The following is a 25,285-nucleotide window of genomic DNA, read 5'->3' on the forward strand; positions in this document are numbered from 1 at the left end:
CCCAACGTTGTTGTTGTTAGTCGCGAAGTCATGTCCGACCCATCGTGACCCCATGGACAACTTTCCTCCAGGATTTCAGGTTAGATGTCCAAATAACTAAAATGCATTTACCTGAATACTGGAAGCTTCAGCTTTGCCAGATTTAGAATTCTCCTATCCAGAAATGTACAATAAGTTAAAAAAAAAAGTTATAGAAGACCCTCAACCTTTAAGTCTTCAGGCTAGCAAGGATCTGAACCTTCAAGCAGGCAGAAAAACAAAATTCGGTTTTTGTATTTCCAATTTATTACAAGTACAGCCCTTAGCAGATCCCCCCCTCCCCCCAAACAACTTTAAAAAAAAAATTAGTCCAAAAATGTCCCATTGTGTAGAAGTTGGGAAAACAACAAAGTAATAGATCGCATTGATCGATGTTGGCAGCAAAAAGGGGCCTTGGAGACCTGATGATGCTCTTGTGGTAGGAACAATTCAAAAGCGTTAATCCAAAAGACAAGGATATAATGCCAGGCTATGATTATTAGGTATCACATACTCCTTGCTCCAGCAAAGAGAAGCCGGAGAGACAGGATTCATTTCAAAGAATGAAAACTCCATCTTCTCACAGCCCCACGGCTTCCAATACAAAGCTAAAAATAATAATAATAATAATAATGTATGTCTTGAAATGACAGAAAGCCGAACAGAAATCCTCAACTGAACAAAATCTTCATGAGGTAGCCCAGGCTTCCAAGGGACCCCTTCCACAGACCCCTGTCTCTGGCTGGGCCATTAGTGTGCAAGGTCAGGCTCTCTTTCGGCCTGATCTGGAACCCAGCAATGGAAGGTGAAGACGAGACAGGTTAGAGACAATATGACTATAAAAGGAGACAAGAGCAAGTCTACAGAGTGTACAATCCTGACGGATTTTCCTGGGTCTGCTCCAACTACTTTCTCTAAGAAAAAAACGAGTGAGTTATAGAGGGGAGGAATATAAAGCAAACACATCCTCATATAAACTGTACAATGCACATCAAAGTCAAGGCGACTTTATCTTACACGGTGTTTGTTTTTATACAAGATCACTGCTGGACAGGAGAATCTTTCCTTAACTAGAAAAAAGATTTATAAAGTTAGAACCAGTGTCTTTCCCCTAAACTCTTGGGTTTTATGACACTGTTTGTTCTTGCGCACCTGGCGCCAGGAAGTGCTGTGAGGAGGAAACAACTCTCCCTGCTGCCCACATCGAGAGGCTGGAGAACGATAAGCACCCCAAAAGCTGGCCTGCATAAAGATGCTGGTGAAAGGTGACTGGCTAAGAAAGGTAAGTGCTTCCCCGTTTTAAAAGGTGGCTTCCTCGGGGGGGAGATGGAGAGGGCTTGTGGGGTAGGAAGTTATAAATACACACGTGGCACTGGCAGCTCATTTCTCCCACTTGCCCTTAGGACAAAGAGGAAGGAATTGGGAGGAAGATGGCAGCTCTCCTTCAGAGAAAACCTGCACCATCCTCAGCTGTAAGCGGTTCCATCCACTCATCCCCACGTCCCCTCATGCCTCCTTAATTTGCACAAACTATGTGCATAGTTGAGGAATCAGAAATCCAACTTTTCTGTTGACAGCTGGTTGATTAGTTGCTGACAGCAATTAGAACAAGCCCACGGGAAAGCTGGTGAGAGGAATGGGGTGGGGGAGGACAGTGTGAAGCCGAGCAGCTTTCACCTCTGAACTCCATCAGGGCAGCGGATCCTGCTGAGACCTGCTCTGAGTGTGTCCCATCCGGGCCCTTCATTTTCTCCTCCTGCGCCGCCTTGTGTACTCCAGGGCCTCAGGATCGCTGTCCCCATCGGCTTCCCCGAATTCCTGAACGGGCTGGACCAAGGATCGCTTGTGTTTCCTGCGCATGTACGTGTGGCCAGGCAGATGTTTGTGTAACATGTCTATCAAACATTGTTCTGTCTTCTCCAGGCAGGTAAGGACATGGCTGCCGTTCTGGTTGTATTGCTCAGCATTGGCAAAGACCTGCTTCATATCAGAGAGAAAATCCTGCACAGACCGGTAGTTGCCACAGGAGCACTTGCTCTGCATTGTCTGGAAGTCCATGGGGTTGCTGATCACTTCAAAATAATCTTCTGCCTCTTCTGTGGTTACTGGCTCCCTGACAAAGTAATGCCAAAGGTTAGTTAGGGCATCATCTATGACAGCGATGGCGAACCTTTTTTGGCTTGCGTGCCACAAGAGGGGAGGGAGCACAGGGGGTCATGTGCGGGCATGCCGCAACCCATAATGCAATGCGTGACCCCCCAGTGCGCATGCGCGCACAACGCGCAACCCCCCCATTTTACATGCTTTTTTTCGCCCTCCCCAGGCTCCAGAGGCTTTATAGGAGCCGGGGGAAGGCAAAAAGAGCCTCCCACGCCCCCCCGGAGGCCCTCCGGAGGCTTCAGGGACCGTCCGGAGGCTTCCCTGAAGCCTTCGGAACGCTTAAAACGACCCTCCGAGCATTTAAAATGGCTTTTAAAAAGGTGAATTCAGCACTTTCTAAAGCACTTTCTTTAATCCATTATTCCCAATCAAATTGCATGGATGCAAAAAGGCCCTTCCTGTTTGCCAGAGTACCCACGCAAATGATTATTCTAAATCAAGTATCAAGCCAGGATGCTATGATTCAGGGCAGACTGTTTTACGTTGGAAATTTTAAGATATGTGGATGCTGGTTGGGGTATTTTAGGAATTAAAGCGTACACATTTTAAAGTCTCCCAAGTGTGAAAAACATAGGATCCACTTTCTTGAGTTGGAGGGGAGGCTGTTAAGAGTGATCCGTGTTTCTTTCAACTGCCCTGTAGCACAAAATAGGCAGAAGACACGGACCACAAACTGGAGGGAGGAGTAGTGAAGAGGCTCTCTGATGCTCTTTATCCCTGTTTGTGCATACACAGGCAGGAGTGGGGACCTGCCATTTGTTCCTGAGGCCTCACCTGAAAGGCCAGCTGAACCGGTACTTGATAAGTTTATTTAGGATTTCCTCGCATTTTTGCAGTTCCAGGGCCTGCCTGCGAGACATCTTCTTTGTCTGAAGCACCTGTGTTACAAAGACAGTCAGAAAGGAAACACAGAACAGCCCAGATCCAAACCATACAAGTATTGATCTTTTCATGATGTAGGGCAGAACCCCCATGAAGTAAAATATGTCTGGTGAGAAGAGCCTATTGCTGGCAATCTGCCCAGGAGCTCCTAGCTGGGGAGAGCAGTCTGTCTATGGGAAGCTTGGCAAAGCTTCCTACTAAAAAACAGGGCGGGGGTGGAAACAGCGGAGAAACCATTCTACAAAGACTTTCAAGACTTGCTATCCTACCAGCAGTAAGCATGAAACAAACCAGGCAGCTGCTGCAGCTTTGATGGGGCAGCCAAAGAATACCTCCATCCTAGTTTGAGTTTCAGGTTTGGAGCCCTAATCAGAAAACCAACAGGAGACCCGCCCAGTGATTATTTGGGGCAGCAAGCTTCCTCAAAGGGCTTTCAGGTAGTCAAGGAAGGGCGCCAGCAAACAAGGCGCTGGTGGGTGGGAGCTTGTAGTGCACAGCATGCAGCGGAACAGGGAAGCAACCTGAAGAACTGGGATAGCAATGTTCCTGTCACCAAATACCAGTATAGGAAGGACAAAAGCAAGGCCCCTGGGCCAGCTCCTTGCCCTCCTGGCACAGGCGGCCTCCTCTTAAGTGTCACAATTGAGGGGAGAAAAATTACCTCCTTGGCATCATTGCAGGGGAAATATGCACAAGAGAGAAAAAGCAAGAGACAGCATTTATGCTAAACTGTATCTTGGCAAGAAGTTATAAACTTGCGTTTCTAGATTTCAAATACAAAAGGAGGCAAATATGACCCATACTAGATACCACAAACCACTCTGTACAGCATAGCATCTCCCAAGGGGAAGATGTTAATTCCTCCATTTTTGTGGGGCTAGGTTCTATTGCTGCAGCTTCAGCCATCCAAGACTTCAGGAGACGGGTAGGGGAGAATAATTCTCAAATGAAGGCCCAATGCTTTCTTCTTTTAAATGTCAAGTGAAATGTAAGATAGCTGAATTAATTTTTGGCAGGCAGGCTGCACAGGCAACAAATGTCCTTAAGAGCTGCCTTGGAAGTGATGTGGTGTTTTGCATTGCCAGCATACCAATGAGCTTCCAGGCCTCATCACTTCCTAGAGACTCACGGCTATTTAAAAGCTTTTAAACACTAATCAAGTAAGGAAGGAGGGGTAGAAGCAGGTAAACTTGGGAGGGAGGGGGAGAGACAGACAGACAGACATCAGTTAGCTGCTTAACACTGTATACAAGGAAGAGCTTCTTTGGTAAAGGAAGGCAGGATGGATATAGAGACACCTGTTCTGCTTTTAACTGCTAAAATGTTATCTAGAGATCGGTAGCTCTTACCAGCTCATCTATGTCAGTTTCAGTGACAGATGCAGTTTGCTGTCGGGACGCTCGAGTGGCATGGAGTGTTCGCTTCTTGCCTTGGTGCCTGCCCCGTTTTGGAGGATCTGCTGCTATGCCACCTTGCTTCCCCTTGGCTGCTTTCCTGGGTCTTACTGTAAATTAGAGAGAGGGTGGAATGATTTAATACTGGAAGAGTGGCAGAAAGGTAATGGGATGCAACCAGTCATTGTGGCCAGGAAAGATTCCAAGCTACTCCTAAGGCATTGCCTGCTATTTCCAGATACTCTGATTACCAGGAATAAGGGTTGCTAATTAATAGGAAACAAACGACCAGTTTTTAAAAAAACCACTATAAAAGCTATTTGAGCACTAGTGGGTCATTTTTCTCTTTCATTCTCCTAAGACAGAAACACATGTAATCAATTTTAAGTTTTTTTCATTCCTGATTAAAAAATGTACTTGCGATCCCTATACAGCAGGACCTCGGGTGCTGACCGTAATCCGTTCCAGGACTTTCCTCGGCACCTGATTTGGTCATAACCAGAAGCAAGCCAAACTGCGCATGCAATGCTGTGGCAGGGGAAATCGCCGTGGCTGTGTTTATTCGGCATCCAAGAATATATTCATGACATGAATAAAACATTTAGCGGATTTTTCGGTCGGCACCCAAATTGTTCGTGGTCTGAGCCATCCGGGACCTGAGGTCCCACTGTTATCAAGGATTTTTAAAAATACACAATTCAGTTAAAATAATTACATGGTCTAAAGCATTTTCAACTGTTGGGCTATCCCTCTGCTTCCCTCCCCCTTTTTCCATTCCTGCTCATCCTGACTCGACTCAAAAGGCTCCGCTGTTGACAATGCAAAAGCAGCTCTCTAATTCAGCTGGCTCCTTGATCAGACCTCAATGCTAGAAGCCAAGAACAGGTTTACAGGATGCCCCAGAGACTCTGCTTTCATTTCTCTGCTGATCATATGTTCACCAGAAAAGAGTGATTGGCTGAACTAAGTATCATTCCAAGCATTCATAAGTGGCCCACACAGTGGGTTAAGGCAGCTGCTAAGCCCCCTCAGCAGCATGTACTGAGTATTGGATTTCTCCTGCCAGCTGACAAGGAGACAGTTTGAACAATAGAACTTCATTGCAGCAAATACTCTTGCTGACTATTTCATGTCAAGCGGCGGATGCTGGGTGTCCCCCTCCCCCCCCAAGTAATGAAGGAGAATCAACCTTCACAGCAAGTTTTCAATCCACAGCAGAAAAGACACTTAATAGGGTACAATTTTCATTCATCACTGTCCAATACAGCAGTTATTTCTGTTACGGACACCATCTGTTTAAGGGTTGCTTCCCCTTATGTTGAGAGAGCAACATGTGCTAAATATCTGGCAGTCCAACATTCTCTATAAGAATACTTTGGATCAACGCTGTACCAAGGATTAAACAGTACTCTGCCAAAATGAAAGATTTCTCCATCATGACCTTTCCCAATTAAATGCCTCATAAAGCTGTGGCTGTGGTACAGGCTTTATTTTTAGTGACAGTGGCACTCACCTGGGCCTGGCCAGGCCGGCAGGAAGGAGCCTGAACAAACTTCAAAAGCAGACATAAATACTTGTAATAGATGAGCATTCTTTCAAGATTGGAAAAGGCTCCACAAAAATCTAGACAGCAATTATAAGCAGAAGCTCACATGCTGACAGCTTTGAATGGGAACCAGGTGCCACCAGAGTAAGGACCACTGTCCCTCAGACATCAGTAGAGTCTGTTTCTTTAGGTCTCTTTCTCCTGGGCTTCATTTCTTAACCAGGAAATAATTATGACCTACCTATGAAACTGTTACAGGAAGCAGTAAGGGCTGAACCCCAGAGTACAAGTACTTCAGAGTGATCAGTATTAAGACTTAAGTAAGACTTAAGCTTTTTTCACAGGTATCTGGATGCAGCAGACAGTTTTATTTTTGCGTGAGGCATAGTTCTGCCATACACATTAAGAGATAAATTTTGATATGAAAAATATTCTTTTTGACTTTCAGAGTTCCCTGCCAACAAGGAATATTACAAAAACATTGACCTGTCTAGATAATTACTGCAATGCCATAATATAGTGGTGGCATTTCTGAACCTCTTGTAAGGCCTGCATGTTGTCACAGGATTCGGATTTCGTGTGCCACTGACCTGAAAATTACCTTGGGCTTGCTTTATCCATCTATTTCTCTCTCTCTCTCTCTCTCTCTCTCTCTCAATCTCAGAAAAAGACTGGAAAGATTCTGGATCCACAGAGTAAGTCCATTTTGATCAAGGACACTCTGCAACGATCCAATTACAGTTTAAGTTTGGCAATAACAAAATGCTGATTTCATGATTCCCAGAAATTTGAGCCTTTATAACTATTCTAGTTTTAGGTGCCACCAGCCAAATGTTAAGGCGGCTCTACAATTTAATGTCTGAAGTTGTGGTAGATTTACTGCAATTACACACTGCCTTAAAAGACAAAGTGCCCACTGTTCACTTTTTTCAAGCAATGTGGAACTATCACAAATCAGAAAACTGACCCAGAAACAGTCAGCAGCACCTTCCTAGCTCAGAACTGTTAGTAAGACACACATTGACTGCAGTTTAGAGTGGGAAACAGGAAAGATTCTCTCAGTCAAACGAACAGGATAGGAACATGTCCAATCCCTCAGGGAAGACCTCTTGCCTTTTCATTTCAGTGTAACGTACATTTTAATCCAGCAACCTCATAGCCTTCTTCCTCTTCTTCCTCCCCATCATCATCATCTTCCTCAGATTCATCTTCATCAGTTTCACTCTCCTCTTCAACTGAGTCTTCAGCATAGTTTCTAGAGGAAAGATTTGATAGTCAAAATCCTGCTTTCCCCACAAAGCCATTCCACAGGACTGTACTTTGTCCCCAGCAGGCTTCATGTTTGCATTCCATGTTATATCTAGTGAAGACAGGCTGGCCTAAGCAGCAGCCAAAACAACAAATGCACTCAACTGACAGAATATGAATATAACACACACACACACACCAATGCCTGTTTATTTTATATAGCTATAATGTAATGTCCAAAATAGCTAGGAATGGCATACAAATCCTGCAACACCCAGTTCAGTGAACCTAATATAGAGTAAGAGGATATGGGCAAATATGTTCAGATGAAGTGCCTTTCTGTTAAAGGCACTCTGCAAACCGAAGAATTCTTACCTGCCCCGAGAGCTCCGCCTGGCCATTGAGGGCTGGCAAGCAGGGCACTGCCATTCTCCTTCTGGGATATCATAGAGGGCTGGTCTCAGGCAAAACAGGTGGAAAGCTTTGTTGCATTCATCACACAGGATGAGTTTGTCATCCTCACCTGAGGGAACAGGGCAAAAACAATCTGGTAATTCAAAGAAGAGTAACAAACAAGCAAGTGTGTTGGAGAACAGCCTTTGACAGGATTGTCCTTGGTAGATGGCTATAGCTCAATTCTTTGGAAATCTGCCCATCTACTAAAAAAAGAAAAGAAAAAAAGCTGAGATAGTTAAAAGGTATCCTGGTGAAGCAGCGATTGCAGGTAAAAACTCACCAGTTTACTCACTATAGGAGGCATTTTGTATTGCACAGTTACACAATGTTTTCAAAACTCCAAATAGAATATTGGATCAAGTAGTCAAAAAAGCTTCCTATCCCAATGTATACTGTACACTAAGCTCCTTGAGGGACAAAAACATAATGAAAACCTGTAAAAAATAGAATAGTGGGTAACCTATATCTTTTTCTGGGGGTCTGGGAGGGCAATCACTTTATGTATTCACAGGATATTTTCCTTTCAAGGCTTTGACAATATTAGAAGTCTTGCAGTTGATTCAAAGTCTGAAATACCCACCTTTCTTGCGACACACTTTGCATCTAGCATTTTCGGCAGACATGTCCCACTTGATGCAAGCATCCAACATACCAAGCAGCACATGCATACGTGAGAAGGTTTGTGCCTCACGGATTGCCACTTTCCATTTCTCCACAGCTGAAGCAATCTAGGGGGTAAAACAAGGACCTTAGGGCCAAACTCCCAGCAATTGGAAGGCGTTTTGTGATCATTCCCTAGAATTCACAGCAGCTATCTTTTAGGCACTACTAAAAATTCTTCTCCCCCAGAGCCTCAGAAGCTCATAACTCTTGTTCAACTTCACATGGCCAGCTTGAAACCAGCTGCATTCTTGACTTTGAAATCTGAACTAAATTCTTGCCCATCAAAGAGAAACAAACAGTAGAACTTTAGCTGTTAACTCTAGGGACAGCTGGGGAGGTAAGGACTTGCTAGGCTGCCCTCTAGTGGAGACCTCGGACAAGATACTGTATATGACAACATATATATAACAGCACTATAACAAAGGGGGGTAAAACATGATGGACAAGCAGCATCAGTGGCCACCAGGGTCAAATAAAGATGCTCAAACACAAGGATCTTTTGAATAACTATGCTCAGGGGCTAATTGCTTTGCAGTTCTACCACAAGCAAAGAACATGGAAATGAGCAAATTCAAATAAACTTCCAAATAATGGCTATTTAGAGGATACACAGCCCTCTCTAGAGATATAAACCTGTTACTGCATTAAATAGAAAACATGGACAAATCTTAGGGCACCTGAATTAATAATCTCCTAGTAAAGGGAACTGAATGTCAGAAGAAACGGCTGAGCTCTGCTGTTAATAGCAGTTCAGGAGCCAAATAAAACCATCTATTTCTGCAGAGTTGCACATTCCCCTCCCACTGAATCCAAGGAAATGCCGAGTAAACCGGACGGCTAAGAAAACAAAATTTCACACCAGTCTAGAATTCCCTCCTCATTGCTCATTGGGATAGACCTGGATTGAGAAGTAGCCAGGATTATAGTCTTTTTTCCCTTGGAATGCTCAGAATGCTTGCTTCTCAGACACATTAGCTTTCCAAAGACCTACTCCTAGAGATTTGGTGCTATCATACTGGGCCAAAGAAAACTTGAAGCTCTTGGCAGCTTTTGCCTCCCCAAACTGGAAAAAGAATCAATGCACTCAGGATGACTTTCCTATAAAATAAGGGTCAGTGGTATCCCCCTAGGACAGTGATGGTGAACCTTTTCTGCACCAAGTGCCTTAAAAATCATGCGGAAACATCGCGTGTGTATACGTGCGCTTGTTAGGGCTGTGTTCCAGAAAAGCCGAACTTCCAGGTTCTGGCGCGTATGCACATCAGCTGGCTGGTGCACATAGTTTTTTGGCACTGCCACATATGCGAAGGACAGCTGATCCTCGCGCGAACATGCATGTCAGAAACCTAGAAGACAAACAGGCAAGGCTGTGCGTGCCGAGCAACATGGCTTTGGGTTCCACTTTGGGCACACGTTACCATAGGTTCGCCATCACAGCCCTAGGATCTCAGTATCAATCTGAAGGTTTCAGTATTTTAGGCTTAGGGGAGAGAGGAACAAGGAAAGCAAGACTTGGGTGAATAGCCAGAAGGCAAATACATTCAAAAGTAAGGTAAGGGACCACTTAATGGGGCAGTGCAAATTCACTAGCCCACAGAGAAGCAATTTATAATGTCCTGTACTCTACCATGTGCGTCAGACATTAAAGGACAAAAAAACAAACAAACCCATATGCAGCCATGGAACTACAATGAAAAAGGCAGCGAAGTCAGTAACATTTTGTCCCTCAGGCCTGGCTGCATTGATTCTTCCTAATCTACAGTATAGCCTCCATTCTCTTGGCAGCAAGACAATGCATTTGGTCATATAAACATCAGTCACAACACTGGCCAAGTTAAGGGAAGAGGAGAAGCAGATGACAACTTACAAGTCAGACAACTATACAATAGCAAACAACAGCCAAAAAGAAGCAGCTGTTCTCAATGTACACTTCTAGAATAAAAATAATCAGGAGTCACTTCCGGTTCCTGCAGGCGACGGACGCGCTGTCCGCCGCTCGTCTCCTCGGTGGGCTCCGTAAGGAGCACAGGGGGCCTTGGAGGGGTCTCCTGCCGCAGGGCGGCTCACTGGAATCCCCCAGACTCGGTGGCAGCCGTGGGGGTGTTTTTCAGCCTCGCCCCAGGAGCTGGGGAGCGGAGGGGGGGCATGGTACAGCTTCTTAGGCAAGAATGACAGCCTTTCATGAATTATAGGCTTTGAGTCTTTTTGTAGCAGACTCTAAGGACAGCCAGCATTTAAGGGGTTCTTTTTTAAAGTGCGAAGGGAGAAGATGCAGCCTCTCTTAAACCTCACTGTAGAAAGTAAGGCCCTGCCATGAAGTAACACCAATAACTCAAGCTCCAACAGCCTACATCTGTAGCAACAACTTCACGCAATCTGTTCAGGCATTGTTGCCTTTTCAGTCTAGAGATGTTTAGCTTATATCTACAATAATCAAGACCTTGGCTTCTTCTGCTACTCTCTTCTCTTCATCAACTTCCTCAGCCTTGGCAACAGCATCTTCTCCTTGATGTTTCCTTCTCTTCTGTTTGGGAGCCATGAAGCCTTGCAGAAACTTCTTGATGACACTGGCCTGCAGAGCAATCACACACTCCCCAAAATCTTTTAGGCTCTCCAATGAACAGACCTAAGAAGAGAAACATTGCTATTATTTATTTGTAGCATTTGCAGGACTTTCCATTTCTTATCCATATACTTCTGCTTCCATTTGTCAGATGAGAAAATGCCCGCTTAAGCAAATAGGTCTACAGTATTCTAGGCAAAACTCTAATTATAAAACAAGTAAAAAACAGCACTTTAGAACTCTTAAATGGCACCCAGCATACTTTAGATACTACTCTACTACAGTGTTTTATCCATTTTAATCCCAACTTTGCTAAATAACATGTCAACCTTCCACAGAACATGAGTATATTATCCATTTCAAGTGCTATTTCAATCTTCTACTTCCTTGAATGCCACTAAACAAATAGTTGTAAAGTGAGAACTACCTGTATTTAAAATAAAACACTCCAGAAGAGTTTCATAGCAAAGTGGCACATTTTAAGGGATGTTCAGAATTCAAGATCTGGAGTTAATAAGGCATTCACTATAGTTTAGATTTGGACACTCTGTTCAAATATTCCCCATGTGTCTACATCAGTACCACCACTCACCCTGGCTTCAAATTCTCCCTCACTGATGTATCCCAGACCTCCTTTCTGCAACCGCGTGGCAACTTCAATAAGATCACTGCGCAAGAAGTTTAGCAATTCCTGGCTGCCATCACACGACTTCAGACCAGGGTTCTGCTTCCGAGCCAAATGAATGGAATGCAAGATATCTTGATACCTGAGGAGGAGATAACTTAGTGGATAACTTCTACCTTCATGAGTAGGGTGGAAACAATTAAGAGATGTAGACTGTAAGTTCTGCAAAATGCTATAAGCTGAAAATTTATAGCTCATCCAAACTGCAAGCACGGTGTAACCAAAGTACTGCTTGGTCTAGAAATCAAATGCTGATGCTTAGGAATGCTAAATGTTTTTGCAGCCTTGCAAAAGGTTATTTTATACTAGTGCTTCAGTTAAATTGTTTATTCAAGCTTGCTAAAAAGTATGAAATGTCTTTTGGAAAGCAGAAGCTAATCCTTTTGTACAGCTATGGCTTTTTAAAAAGTTCTGGAAAAACTTAATCTGCACTTGAAGCATCATTATGAAACTTCTCAAATCTTTTGCCCATAAGCAAACATTACCCCAAAACAATAACAATCAGCTCTCCTGTAAACTATTTCTTCTTCCAAACTGTCATTATGTGGGCTGCTGGCATTGAAGTGGCAAAGCCATAGAATTTCACTAACAGACAAAGGCAAAAATCATTTATTGAACAATTTCAGAAATCCATTGTATTTTCAGTATGCGTATACAAGTGCCATGTAGTTTTGCAGCAAGTGAAGAGGAAGCCTCACCTGATCTGTAACTGATCTTTCAACTGGCTCTCTCTTATCCCATGGGAATGCAAGCAGGCTAGCAGTTCGTCCAACTCTTTCAGACTGTCACAGAGAAACCTGGAAGACAGGATAACTTGTTCAATACTCTCCGTGACGGTAATACAATAAAAGACACCTCGAACTACAAATGTTTCAACCATGCCAGATAAATTACTAATCCATCTCACTATTTCAGACCAACTATTTATTTAGGCACTTATGAGGTTTTCTATATTATCAAAAAAAAATCTGCATCTGTTTTAAGGATACGATGGTTTATGCACATGTAACGTTTTATAATACTAAAGTCTTACAAAATACTGCAATGAATTTAGCTGGGTTACAGGTAATCCTTGACTTATAACCATTCATTCAATGACTGTTTGAAATTATGGCAATTTTAAATAAAGGGACTGCCAACCCATTTTATACCCATGTCCCCATGGTCATGGGATCAAAATCCTGGCATTTGGCAGCCTGCTCACACTTATGACCACAGAAGTACTGCAACTCCCCCACTCACCTATCTCTCCCTCATCTATGCATATATGCCAGTTTCATGCTCCCACTGCTGACAAAGCAGACTAGGCCTGGCCACTGGGTCATATGGCCTCACAAAACAAAAAACCCAAATAAATGCACAAAGCAGCTTAAAGGGACGAAAGTGCATCAATCACTAAGTGATGCAGTCATGCAACATCGCACTTTATAACTGCATCATTTAGTAAGCAAAATTCCATTCCCAATTTATGATCGTAAATCGAGGGCTACCTGTACTATTTTAGATATGTAGTTTAGCATTTTAATGACCTTCGGAAGTAAAATTAAGAATCACATAACTCAGCATTTGGACACCTATTTCATTGGACAAATTATACTATTCCTGCCCCCTACTGGTAAACAAATGCATAGCTCTGGAGAAATGAGGACTTCAAAGAAGCAGGCAACAAAATGTTCTGCAAGCAGGACTGGATCTTTGGCACTCTTCAAAATAAAAGTTCGTGATCTACATTTTGAAAAAATTCTGAATCAACAATTGTTTAAACCAAACATTCTAATTAAAGATTTTTAGATTTCAATTCTATGACACAACACTCACAAATCAGAATATAGAATGAGAGAGTTGGATGGGACCTTGGAGGTTTTCTAGCCTAACCCCCTGCTCAAGCGGTAGACCCCATGCCTCTCTGGGCAAATGGCTGTCCAATCTTGTTTTAAAAACCTCCAGTAATGGAGCACCCACAACATCTGGAGGCAAGCTGTCCTACTGATTAATTGTTCTCACGGACAGGAAATTTCTCTTTAATTCTAGTTTGAATCTTTGTTATGCTTCCATCTGTTACAAATTCAATGCATGATTAGCTGTTTTCAAAAGTTTCTAAAACAATTAAATGGTAATGGCCACTGAAACTATAGGTAGTTCTTGACTTACAACCAATCGATTAACAACCATTCGAAATTACAACAGGCCCAGAATGGTTGCTTTACATACAGCCTGTAAACCATTTCTGCCCATTATAAAATGTTGTGCCACAGATCCCTGGCCCATACAACCATGACTTTACCACCACTTGCAGTGCTCTGCGATCATGCGACCATAATTTATGCTTTTTTTTGCCAGTTTCCGACAAAAATTACCCATTCATAAAAAATACTATATACAGTAGATGGATGTGTGTAATTCCAGATTTGGAAGGACAAAAACAGTATGGGGAAGTATAGTGAATGGAGTTATTCCTTTTTCTTGATTAATTCCTTTTCATTATTAAATTTTACTATTTTCTGTTCTGCATAATGATCCATTACTCCGAAAGGAAATAATGTAAACATGTGTATAGCCATCCAGAACATTCCGAATACTTCTCCAAAAATCTAAATACCCAAATTTCAATCGTGAATAGATGGCATGAGAATAGAAATATATCAAATATTATTCCCCACCCATTTTTTTTTGTTGATAGGTATAGGGACTCACCACAGGTTCTGTCCCTGTTTTGGTACTGATGTCTCAACAGGTATTTCTGGAATATGCAGGATCCCTTGTGGGGTGTTCAAAACACTGCCTTCCACCAAGTTTTCCTGTGTGTCTGTAAACATTGTAAGCATAAGTAACAAAACAGTTTTATTTGCATGGTTTCCATCGCTACTTTATAAAACAAAGCCTCACAACACCTAATTAAGCTATTTTGTAACCATCCAGGGAAGGCATAGATGTTTAAATGCACAGCTTTATTATGTTAGTGCACTTTTTAACATTGCACGTTCCTTTAATTGGAATTATAGGAAGCAAACTACATTTAATAATATCTTAACAAATAACTCCATTTATAAGAATTAAGATATTAAAAATTACACCATGCATCCCATTGTTTTCCAATTTTACTACTTCTGGCCAGTTGAAAAATATATTTTAGCTATCTATAAAGTGTGTAAAATTTAAACGATATGCTTCTTCATTTTGTTACTAAATTTAAATCAAATTCCAATTGCTGCAATTTTGTCCAGAAAACCTGCATCATTATACCAATGGCTGAACAGGTAATTCATGGGAAGTAAAAATACTGGAGGTGTGTACATGCACATGTGGAAAACACGTAAATTAGTATTTTCCTTAAAAAAATACATAATGCTAAGCAGAAGGTCATACGGAAATGATGCAAGAGACACAGTATACCTGCATTTCACAAGATACTGTAGTGCAATGTCTACAGGGCAATCTGGCTTGCTTTTTTTGGGCAGGAGGTAACAGACTGCAACATGATTTACTTCACCATTTTATCTGAAGTCCCTGGATTATAGCACTCCTTTCCATATAAATCCTACCATAAAGATAAATTGACTGAACAAAAGGATCCTAATGAAAAGCATTATCTAGTCAAAAATATTTAGTGATTATTTTAAGGAACATAGCAGTTGTTGAATATGTTAAATATAAATATTTAATATTTGAAATGTAAATACAATAAATGGTGTCTATGTAGCTGAATGAAAAGGTTTTAATTCCCTATGATACGAACATGGTTCCACCAAATTGGACTAATCCAAAAGAAAGACAAATCACCTAATAAAGGGATTTTATATTTGATATTCACAACAGCAGTACAGGCATTTCACTTGTTTCACCTATACAAAATGAGAAGTAATCAAGATTACCTTGCTGGTAATCTTCCTCCTCCTCCTCTTCTTCTTCCTCCTCCTCTTCTTCCTCCTCCTCCTCACTTGGAGGCGTAAAAGTATAATCGATACCATCATGCACCCAACCCTTCTCTATGAATAAGCCAGGAACTTCATCGGAGAAGAGCCAATACCTAAAATAAAGAGATTGTATTAGATGTGAGGGAGCAAAGCAGTTTTCTACATCCAACCCTCAGAAACAAGTCCAAATGCCAGTAAACATTCCTGGCTGCTCAAAGTGGAAAGCAAAGTTTAAATACGTAACACTCTTAATGAAGAAAAATAGGAGTACTTCAAACTTCCTAGAAAGCCAATGTGGTGCAGCAGCTAAGATACTGGGCTAGTCCAGGGGAAATGATACAGCAAGGTGGAGATATCTGAGCAGACAGGCTCTGTGTATTAAGATGCAGCTATCTGTGCCCTATAATTGTGATTACATCTGAGTAAATCAGGTCCTTCGTCTAATGTTAATAAAAATGATACAAGACCAGTAATCGACAGAGGAAGGAACCAGTCTAAAACCAGTTCCTGGCATCTTCAGTTAAGTCCTGATATAGGGAATTAAATCACAGTCCTCATAATCCACAAAGATATTCTTCCGTTCCTACCTGTTGTGATTACGGTCTGTGCCTATCGGTGTCCTGCGCATGACCAGCTTTGCTTTGGCAATGCCATCTTGAAAGGCTTTTTCCGCTGCAGCTTTATGCTTGCGAATTCTTTCCTCCTCTGCTTCTTTTTCAAGTTTTACTAGCGGAGCAGCAGAAAAAAACTGTATTAATCCCCCATAGCATTAAACTTGCTTTATTTTTTTCTTAAACCAAATACTTAGTTCCGACCGTTACAATGTCCCTGCTGTCACGATTATCATTTCTGACATTCCCTATTGGCTTCCCTTAAGCAAAGTCAATGGGAAGCCAGAAGGAAGTCAGAAGTTGGGGTCAAATGAGGTCCTCACTTAACAATAGCAAGAATTGCTGTTGTACATCAATGTAGTCATGTAACATGCAATGACCAATTCTGACCAAAACCTCCCTCAAATTGCTACTGATTCCCAGTGATTACATAGAAGCTCCTGGAAAAAATGCAGGCATGCCAGTGCCTTGATTTTTCACAGGCTATTTATCTAGGGATTTTCAGGTCGTCTCCCATCTAACTAGCAGTTACAATCTGCTCAGGATTTGAGTTTAGTAACTGCTAAAGAAATTGGCAAAAAATAGCAACAGACTACACAATATTCCATTCCTTCCATATTTTCAGAGAGATGGCATTGAGACTACCCTCCTGTATTGAAATGGATCGATAGCCCCTGTAATATTGAAATACAAACTAGTTGTTAACTGTGTGTTATTCCTGGCCCAGATAGCTTTTATGGACTCAGATGAACATCTGAATAAATAGTTCAGATCTTCCTGTTTCTCTATCAAATGTAGCACAGGTATGCACAAAGACAAAAACAGAAGATATATTTATCTGTTAGCAAACTTCCTTTCTCTACAGCAGATTAGAGATTAGAGTCCTTCGCCTGGCAGTTATAAATATTAGTAGCTCAATGGAAATTAATCCTCCCACCCCAACCAAAAAGCTACTCTTTTAATTACCTCGCATTTCCATTTCCTGCTGCTCTTTCTCTTTCTTGGCCTGGATTGCCATAAGCCTCCTGCTTTTGACGGTGCTGATCATGTCTTCTGCTTCTATATCCATACGTTGCTCTGATTTGACTGTTTTCTCTGGTTCCCCTTTCTTCTTTTCGCCCTTCCCCAAACCATTTTCCTCTTTGCCATTCTCTTTGTTCTTGGCCACCATCTCTTTCCGTTTTTGCTTTTCTGCCCTCTTCTTATCATTCTCCTCTTTCAGCATTGCCAGCCGTTCCTTCCACAATTCAGCTGACATCTGCTGCTTTGCTTCCACGTGATCCTGCACTGAATAGGTCATCAAAATCCGATGGCAAAGAGCTGTGAGGATTTGCAGTTTCTCCTCGGGGGTCAGCTCAAAGAACTCCGTTACCTCCAATTTCTCCAGGAATTCATCCTGTACTTCATTGTCTTCAAAAGCTGCCAAGTCTTTGTTCTCTTCTGCATTCTCCGAAGCTTCACTTTCCTCCTGTATATCTGACTTGCGCAGACAAAGGCGAACTAATTCAGAGACAGAGTGCAAAGTGAGGGGAATCTCAGACAGTTTCATCCCCAGCTCCAAGTAGTCTTCCGCAATCTCGTCTTGCAGCAAAGTCTGGAGAAGAATGACCAAAATTCTGTTCAAGTACAGAAAACCCCCTTTTTCAGCACAAAGAGCTTCCATAAGAGAAACAGCAGTGATGGGATACTGAGCATCTGGGAGCAGTAGCCCCGAGTAACAACTCAGAAACTCCACAACCATAGCCACATCCCCAAAGAGGGTATTAGGGAGTCCTTCTGGAGTATCCACCAGCTTAAAAGCAGGCATGTTGTTGCCTTTGATATCCTGGTCCTCATATCGCTTCTGCTTCTCTAGCCTCTCCATCATTTCCTTTTCCCGACGCTCTTTGGCTTTCTCCTTCAGTTTCTCCTTCAGCTTCTCCCGTTTCTTCTTCATGTATTCTTTGCGCTGATCCTCTGTCATGGAAGCCCAGTTTTTCCGGTGCTCTAGCAGTTCATAACGCTTTTGCACTATGCCTCGCAGCTCCTCAGGAAGACGCGCACGATCCTCACTAGACAGCAACCGAGCAGTTTTTGAAATTATGCAGGAAAGGGCACTCTTCTTGTCCTCGCGGTCTTTGTTCTCTCTATAGTAAGCAATGAGGTGAAGTGCAGCAGGTGGAAGATGTTTCGGAGGTTTATTGGAAGACCTGGGACTTCCAGCTGAGCTTCTTGGTGCTCTTGGGAGTTTGGAAGTACCTTTAGTCATGTCTAGAAGTGTCATCTGTTTCATTTTCATCTTGGGATCTTTTTTGGGAGATCTTGATTTTCCAGATTTCTGCCCATTCAACACCTTTTTATTTTTCTGTTTTGGATCCAATGATTTCCCAAGCCTCTTCTTATTGAAAGTGCCAAGTTTTCCAGGCACCATAATATTCATCATCTCCTCCAGCTCCTCTGTAGACAGTTTTGAGGTTTTGAAGTTCTTAATGTTCAGCGAACAGCCCACAATTGATTTATTTAACTGCACACTGCACCAAAGTGAGGGATTCAGCCCCTGTCCTGTAGAAGAACCATCTGATTTGGGCTTCTTGGGTTTTCTATCAGGTGAGGAAGTGCTCTTCTTCTTTGTTGAAGGATTGAGAGTCAAATACTGAAATCAAAGCAATGCAAAATGTAAAGAATCTGCATTTAAAATTGAACATGGATGTTGCTTGCACTAGGGATAATCTACCCCAAATGTGCGTAAGCCAAAAATACAAAATAAACAGAGAGCTCTTAACTGACTACACCGTATACCTTCTCTATAAACATTCAGTAGCAAAGAAATCTACTAGTGTTCCAATTGTTTCAGATGGGAGGCCCTTTGAAATGTTTTATCAAAAGTCCTTTGAAACATTGGTACAGCCCTAGTCTCTATTCTTACAAAAAATTAAATACAAATTGTTAAATGACATTTTCAGAAATGTCTACAATCTGAGGCTTAGAATGAATGGAAGGACCATTCGATCTTGCTGAAGGAGTTGGGCCTCCCACTTATTTTTAACACTAAAAAAGAATGGTCTATTCTGCAGCAAGACATCCAGGCAGTAGCTCAAGACTTGTGGGATGCTACAAAATTCAGGCAGTTTGCTGTTGAATCAGGACATCATTAAGAGGGCATTTCTATAGAAAGAGGAAAATTGAGATTTCTGAATTATGAGCTTGATTTCTCTCCTGCAAGAATACGGCAACACAAGAACCTCAAACATGGATCTCATTAGACATAATGTCTAATGTACTCAGGCTTCCTACCTCCCTGCCTTCAAACTTTTACTTCAAAATTATGTGGGAAATATATATATTTCAAAATGTTATATCAGGTGCCAGCAATATTTTTAATTCCCAGAACACATCAATACTTCATATTCTTAAAAAGAAAAATGGGTTAATTGTTCTCTACTACATACATTATTCTGAAACATATCCTAACACTTAATACAAAGTCAACGATGGAATAAACACCTGTGAGCTAAAGGTGATGGGTGGCAAGAAATCTAAATGATGCTTGCTGTTCCTTTACTTTCTTTCCTTTTCCCCGCTTTGGTTTGTGGTACAGGAAACTGGGATATTTAGTAATGGTTTGAAGAATTAAAAACGATTCAGATGTGAATTTTCAAAATATAAGCTCAACAAAATAACTGAAGCCTTGATTTCCACCTCTATGTTGAATTTAAGGTTTTCTGAGCAAAGTTAACTTTATCTTCTCTATGTTTCATTGTTGGGTATACAGGTAGTCATAGATTTATGACCATTCATTTGGTGACTGTTCGGTTACAACAGTGATGAAAAAAAGTCACTTGCAACCAGTCCTACACTTACAACTATCACAGTATCCCTGCAGCTATGTGATGAAAATTCAGGCACTTGGCAACAAAAGCTGCAGTATTCTGGAGTCACGTGATCACTATTTGCAACTTTCCCAGGGGGCTTCCAACAAACAAAGTGAATGAGGGAGGCCAGATCCATTTAACGATCTCAGTAAAAAGGTCATAAATTCATTTAATGATTGCACTGCTTAGCAATGGAAATTCCAACCCCAATTGTGATTGTTAAGTCGAAGACTGCCTGTATCTGTATAGGAGTCATTAGACAATGGACAAGTGCCCAACCCCGCATCTTAACCAATTCTGGCATAACATATTCTTTAAATTCCAAATGTATTCAACAAGGGTAAGCATCCCAGTAAAAGGCAATGAATATATATTTCAGAATCATTATTTCAGCGCCTGATTACAAACAATGACACTCTCTTCTGAAAAAAGGCAGGAGGCGGCAAATTTCACTTTGATATTGCCTTATTTTCAATACAGGCCTAAGAATAAATATCCATGTGAAAATGACTCCTATTTTTCATCATCACACAACTCAGACAGATCTTGCCTTATTTCTCACTTTATGTGGGTCAAGCAAGAAGTCACTGAACTTGCTGGGAAGGGAATACTTCTTCACCAACTCATCTTCAACTACCCATGGAGCATTCTCGCCTGTTCCAGCACGAAGTGCATTATGCCGAATGAAATATCGCAGAATCTCTTTGTTTGGTGGACGTTCTGTTCGAATCAAGCTGTCTGCTGGCACATTGTTAATGATCTTGAAAGATAAAAACAAATGTTTCAGACAGGGTTTTAAACTGATGGTACGGAAACAATAAATAAGTAGTAGTTTAGAACAGATCCCAGTAAGTCACTGAAAGTTTAACACTTATCTTAAATGATACATATATTGTAATAACAGAAAGTTTGTAAGCATATATATATTAACTATATGTATATCTGTGTGTATGCATGCACACGCACACACACAATATTTAAATATAGTTTATGAGAGTTATGTTAACTGCTTCTTAAAATGTTGAGAGAGGAGTGGCTACCAGGCAAACTTAACAATCTGCTCACCTTGTCTTCATTCTGCAACTTGACATCATATTTGTGGGGTAAGAATTTTGGAGGAACCCATTTCCTTTCTTCTTTTTTCAGAGAAGTAGGAAGCTTCCGAGGAGATCGGCGTGCCCGGTCACCTGCCCAATGAAGAAAGAAAGCAAAAACATTAGTTCTGTGCTTTAACAGTTTTGTGTTTCTGCCTGCACCACTGTGTTTTAGAAAAATACTTTCACTAATGTTGCTGTAATGTAAATGTATATGAATATGTTAGATCAGGAGTCCCCAACCTTTGGGTTGTGGCCCATTAGTTTGAAACCAGGTGGCTGAAACGGTTGGCAAGCGCGCACACATCCCCATTTGCATGACTAGAGGGTGAGCACGCATGCCCATGCTCCATTTGCATGCATGCCCCTCCCACAAATGGGGCTGATCATGCTTTCCAGCTGCTCACACAGAACCATCTCCCCACCACCCCTGGTCCACAAAGTCAGAAAGGTTGGAGAACTCTGTGTTACATCATTAAACTGTGGTGTGACAGTGTATCCTGTGTATGCTCTTGAGTGATATTAACACTGAGCTTTGAGATAGTGTACGTTTAAAAATCTTTTCTACAGCACAAACATTTCAAATTTTATTTTACTGACACACAGGCAACTCAAAAGTTTCCTGCATAATTCTAAACAGATAAAGTTACGGCTTATCATAAACACATGGGACCATAAAAAGTAGATGCTTGATAGCAAGAAGTAAGTAATATATGTGGTACTGCTGGATTAGCACACGTTAAAATTATTTATTAGATTTTTGTCCTGCCATTACTTTATAAATAACTCAAGGCAGCAAACGTATATATTTTGGAAACTGATTCTCTCCAGATCAAGACTGTTTTTAGAAGTCATCTATTGACCATACATGCAATTTTGCAGTTTACTCCTAAATAAGACTTAAAGCTGGTTCCTTTCATTTAAGTCCATGGCTTACTTACTCAGACTCTCTCTTCTGCTGTCATCTTCTTTCAATGCTGGCTCCTTTTGATTTTCCTGTACAACCTGGCTAGTATTCTCTTTGTCACTGGATGGGGAATCACAGGCTGCATCTGTCTTCTTCTCAGTAACCTCATCTTCTGCTACTTTCTCCAATGGATGTATTTTTACCACCTTGACATGTAGTACTTTTTCTTTTCCAACCTGAAAAAAAAGGCAATTTGGAACTAGGAAGAGAATTATTTTCCACACTCAGTAATAATTTGTGAAATGAATTGAACTTTAGGTGATGTGATTGGTTAAATACAATAATAAGAGAAACTCTTTGAAGTATCCCTAATCCTTTAGTATTTTGATTTTCAATGTATTCAGAGTTTCATCTAAATTATATTCATAGATTTCATAGAAATCATGGGCAAGCAATACACAAAACAGTGTACTAGGCCATGTCCCCACACTGAATCAGTATTAACCATCTTTATTGGAAAAAAATGAATTCCTAGGAAAGTCCAATGAAAATCAGATGTCTGATGGGTGTTTAATATCGATTGTCACCAAAGCAGCCTGCCTGTAATGACATAGGTTTATGAAGTGAAACATCTCTTCTTCATGTGTCTGATAAAATGATAATTGTGAAGCTGGAAAGAGCTATAAAACCAATACCTAATCATTACCCTCCCTGAAAAATGAGAAAAGCAATCACGATTGGAAGAAATTGACAATTTTAACGGGATTAAACTTTTGCATCCATTGTAACCCTTCAATGCCTTGCCTGTAAAACATGCCAAAATGTTTGCCTCAGGATTCTAAGAGACTGTAAAGGCCACAAAAGGATGCTTAGAGTTCTAGAGCAAGATTGGTCACAAGTTCATCTATGCATATCCTGTTAGGAACTCACCATACCCTCCATTTTTTTAAAAAAAAGAAGATCGTCATGTCTAAAACGGAAATCAGCTATGATAGGGATAGAGCAACTATCATATTTCTGATGTGACATCATTATTTTGACATCTGTTTCTGAGAGATGAATTTATACTTGGTCCTTACCTCAAAATCACACTCTTCTTCAACCGCGAATTTTGTCATAATCTCCAGCCAGGAAGTGTCCACCAGTTTTTCTAAAGAGATTGTATTATGGTGGACCATTTCCAGAACAGGTTTTTCATACCAGACTGGAAATTCCTCTTTCAAACTGAAAAGACAAATAGAAAATGATATATGATAAAATAGCAACTTAAAGAATCAACTTCAGCTAGAGAAATTGCAACATTCAAAAGACAATTCCCAGAAACTGCTACTATCATTTGCCTACCAATATGATTGTATCAATAGTCTTATCTTAATCCTCTACTTAAAAGCAGTTAGTTAGGATTTAAGCATATCTCTAATTTGAGTGAATAGACATTAGGAAATTGTATATTACTGAAATTAATTAGGCAAGCATGACCATCTGCACTGACTATATAAGGACAGAACACTGCAGACTATTGGAAAATTAGGAGGATGGATACATATTTCTGCGCATTGGTAAAACATGTATCCATCCTCCATAGACAGATCATAATTGTGTAACAAAATCTGTTTACCAGCAATGAGAGCCAGTTTGATCTAGTGGTTAAGGCACTAGATTAGAAACCAAGAACTTTGCACAATCCACCTCACAGGGTTACTATTTTAGGGGAACTAGGAAGAGAAAGCATAAGGTATCTTCACTACTTTGAATTACTTCTGTATTGAATTTCTGGTCTGTCTTTACAACTGCAAATATGTGAAATTACAGCTAATGCCATCCCATATTTGATTTTTTTCTATATAATTTTTGAGGGGGGCAACATTCCTACTACATACCAGCAATATGACTTGTATTCAACATGTCATCAAAACATACTAATACTTTTTCCCCTGATTCTCAATGGAAAAATGCCTTAAACAAATATACAACTGTAGTATACCAAAAGTGCACTGGTTAGCATGAATGCATGATTCATTGCCAGAACGTTTTTGGACTTTATGCATATAATGGATTACATTCTGTATTTTTATGCAGCACATCTATATTTGTTTTCAATTATGCTATTTAATTAGACCAGAGTTTTTGAGAAAGGCCAGTGAGAACTGCAACATACAAAATGTAATGAGAAAAAAAAATCACAGTCAGGCAATACCCAATAAGAAATATTTTCTTTAGAGTTTAGATATCCTTAGCTGAAGAAAAGCTTTTTCTTTTTTTGAGACATGACTCATTCCAAGTATTTTCACAGGAAGCTCACTATTTGTCAAAAGTCCATCCCCCACTTTCATTCTTCAGGTTCTGTCCCTAACAGCAAAAGCATTTTGCATTGCTACTTACAGCTCAGCAACTTCCTGTTCCTCTTCCCAGGCCTCTTTGTGTGTCAGTTGACTACTCCCAGTACTTTTACAGGTCCATATTCGTTGGTTGTATTTCTCTAGCCGTGCTTCATACTCTCTGAAGGAGCAACAGCTCAGGAAAATAAGGTGCACTTAGTTTTTAAACTATTGGATTAAATCAGTATTTTTTATCATTTACACACATAGACTGATTGACACATTATGATAAACAGTTACTAAATAAAGGTTTTATGATTAATATTTTACCATCTGAATAATTTAACTATAATATTTGGATTGGGCATCATGCATAATTCTCTCCTTAGTACTATTTTTTTGTTTCATAATATAAAAGGGGCTGCAAATATAGTACTACTGTTCATCTTACTCAGGATTTCATCGTCATCAGAAAACACAGCCTCAGTAGCATGTATATTTTAATATGTATTTTACTTACTGATATTTTCTAAATACATTTCTAAAACACATTTCATATACCAATAAATACTATCCCAAATCAGATACCACCGTCAAATGATTTTTAAATTACAAGGGATCAAGTTTTCAGAAAATGGAACCACATTATCAGCTGCAAACAGCTACTTTTTATGCCTCATCTCTTCCCTGCATTACAGAAAAATTTAAAGTTGCCTAGGTAAAGTACACTTACTCAGTGGCAATATTATTTGGGAACACTAAATAATATATAATTGAGAGTGTATTGGTTAAATCATCAGGCTAAAAACTGGGGGACTGCATTCTACCATGTTTCCCCAAAAATAAGACAGGGTCTTATTTTTCTTTGATCCCCCCCAAATTTTGCTTGAGACTTATTATCGGAGGGGGGGGGGGCTTATTGGTTTGGAGTTGCTGGGTGGCTGCTCTCTTGCGAGCGTGAGCCCAAAGAGCCGG

General features: G+C 40.8%; 1 protein-coding gene across 1 annotated transcript in view; it reads right to left on the bottom strand.

Moving 5' to 3' along the window:
• Positions 1–262: 262 nt before the first annotated feature.
• The window catches only part of BAZ1B (bromodomain adjacent to zinc finger domain 1B), a 32,552-nt gene continuing 7,529 nt past the window's right edge, over positions 263–25,285 (bottom strand). Inside the window, exons 2-19 of the mRNA XM_081941188.1 lie at positions 24,375–24,491; positions 23,072–23,216; positions 22,027–22,228; positions 21,057–21,178; positions 20,554–20,751; positions 17,107–18,772; positions 16,117–16,255; positions 15,488–15,642; positions 14,310–14,421; positions 12,314–12,412; positions 11,523–11,697; positions 10,808–10,993; positions 8,285–8,432; positions 7,624–7,771; positions 7,137–7,255; positions 4,410–4,564; positions 2,953–3,056; positions 263–2,131 (exon numbers count right to left, since the gene is read on the bottom strand). Coding sequence (XP_081797314.1) covers positions 1,762–2,131; positions 2,953–3,056; positions 4,410–4,564; positions 7,137–7,255; positions 7,624–7,771; positions 8,285–8,432; positions 10,808–10,993; positions 11,523–11,697; positions 12,314–12,412; positions 14,310–14,421; positions 15,488–15,642; positions 16,117–16,255; positions 17,107–18,772; positions 20,554–20,751; positions 21,057–21,178; positions 22,027–22,228; positions 23,072–23,216; positions 24,375–24,491 — 4,360 coding nt within the window. The 3' untranslated portion in view covers positions 263–1,761. The remainder of the gene's footprint in view (positions 2,132–2,952; positions 3,057–4,409; positions 4,565–7,136; positions 7,256–7,623; positions 7,772–8,284; positions 8,433–10,807; positions 10,994–11,522; positions 11,698–12,313; positions 12,413–14,309; positions 14,422–15,487; positions 15,643–16,116; positions 16,256–17,106; positions 18,773–20,553; positions 20,752–21,056; positions 21,179–22,026; positions 22,229–23,071; positions 23,217–24,374; positions 24,492–25,285) is intronic.

This window comes from Natrix helvetica, assembly GCF_964273705.1.
Source record: "Natrix helvetica genome assembly, chromosome: 2".
Taxonomy (NCBI): domain Eukaryota; kingdom Metazoa; phylum Chordata; class Lepidosauria; order Squamata; family Natricidae; genus Natrix; species Natrix helvetica.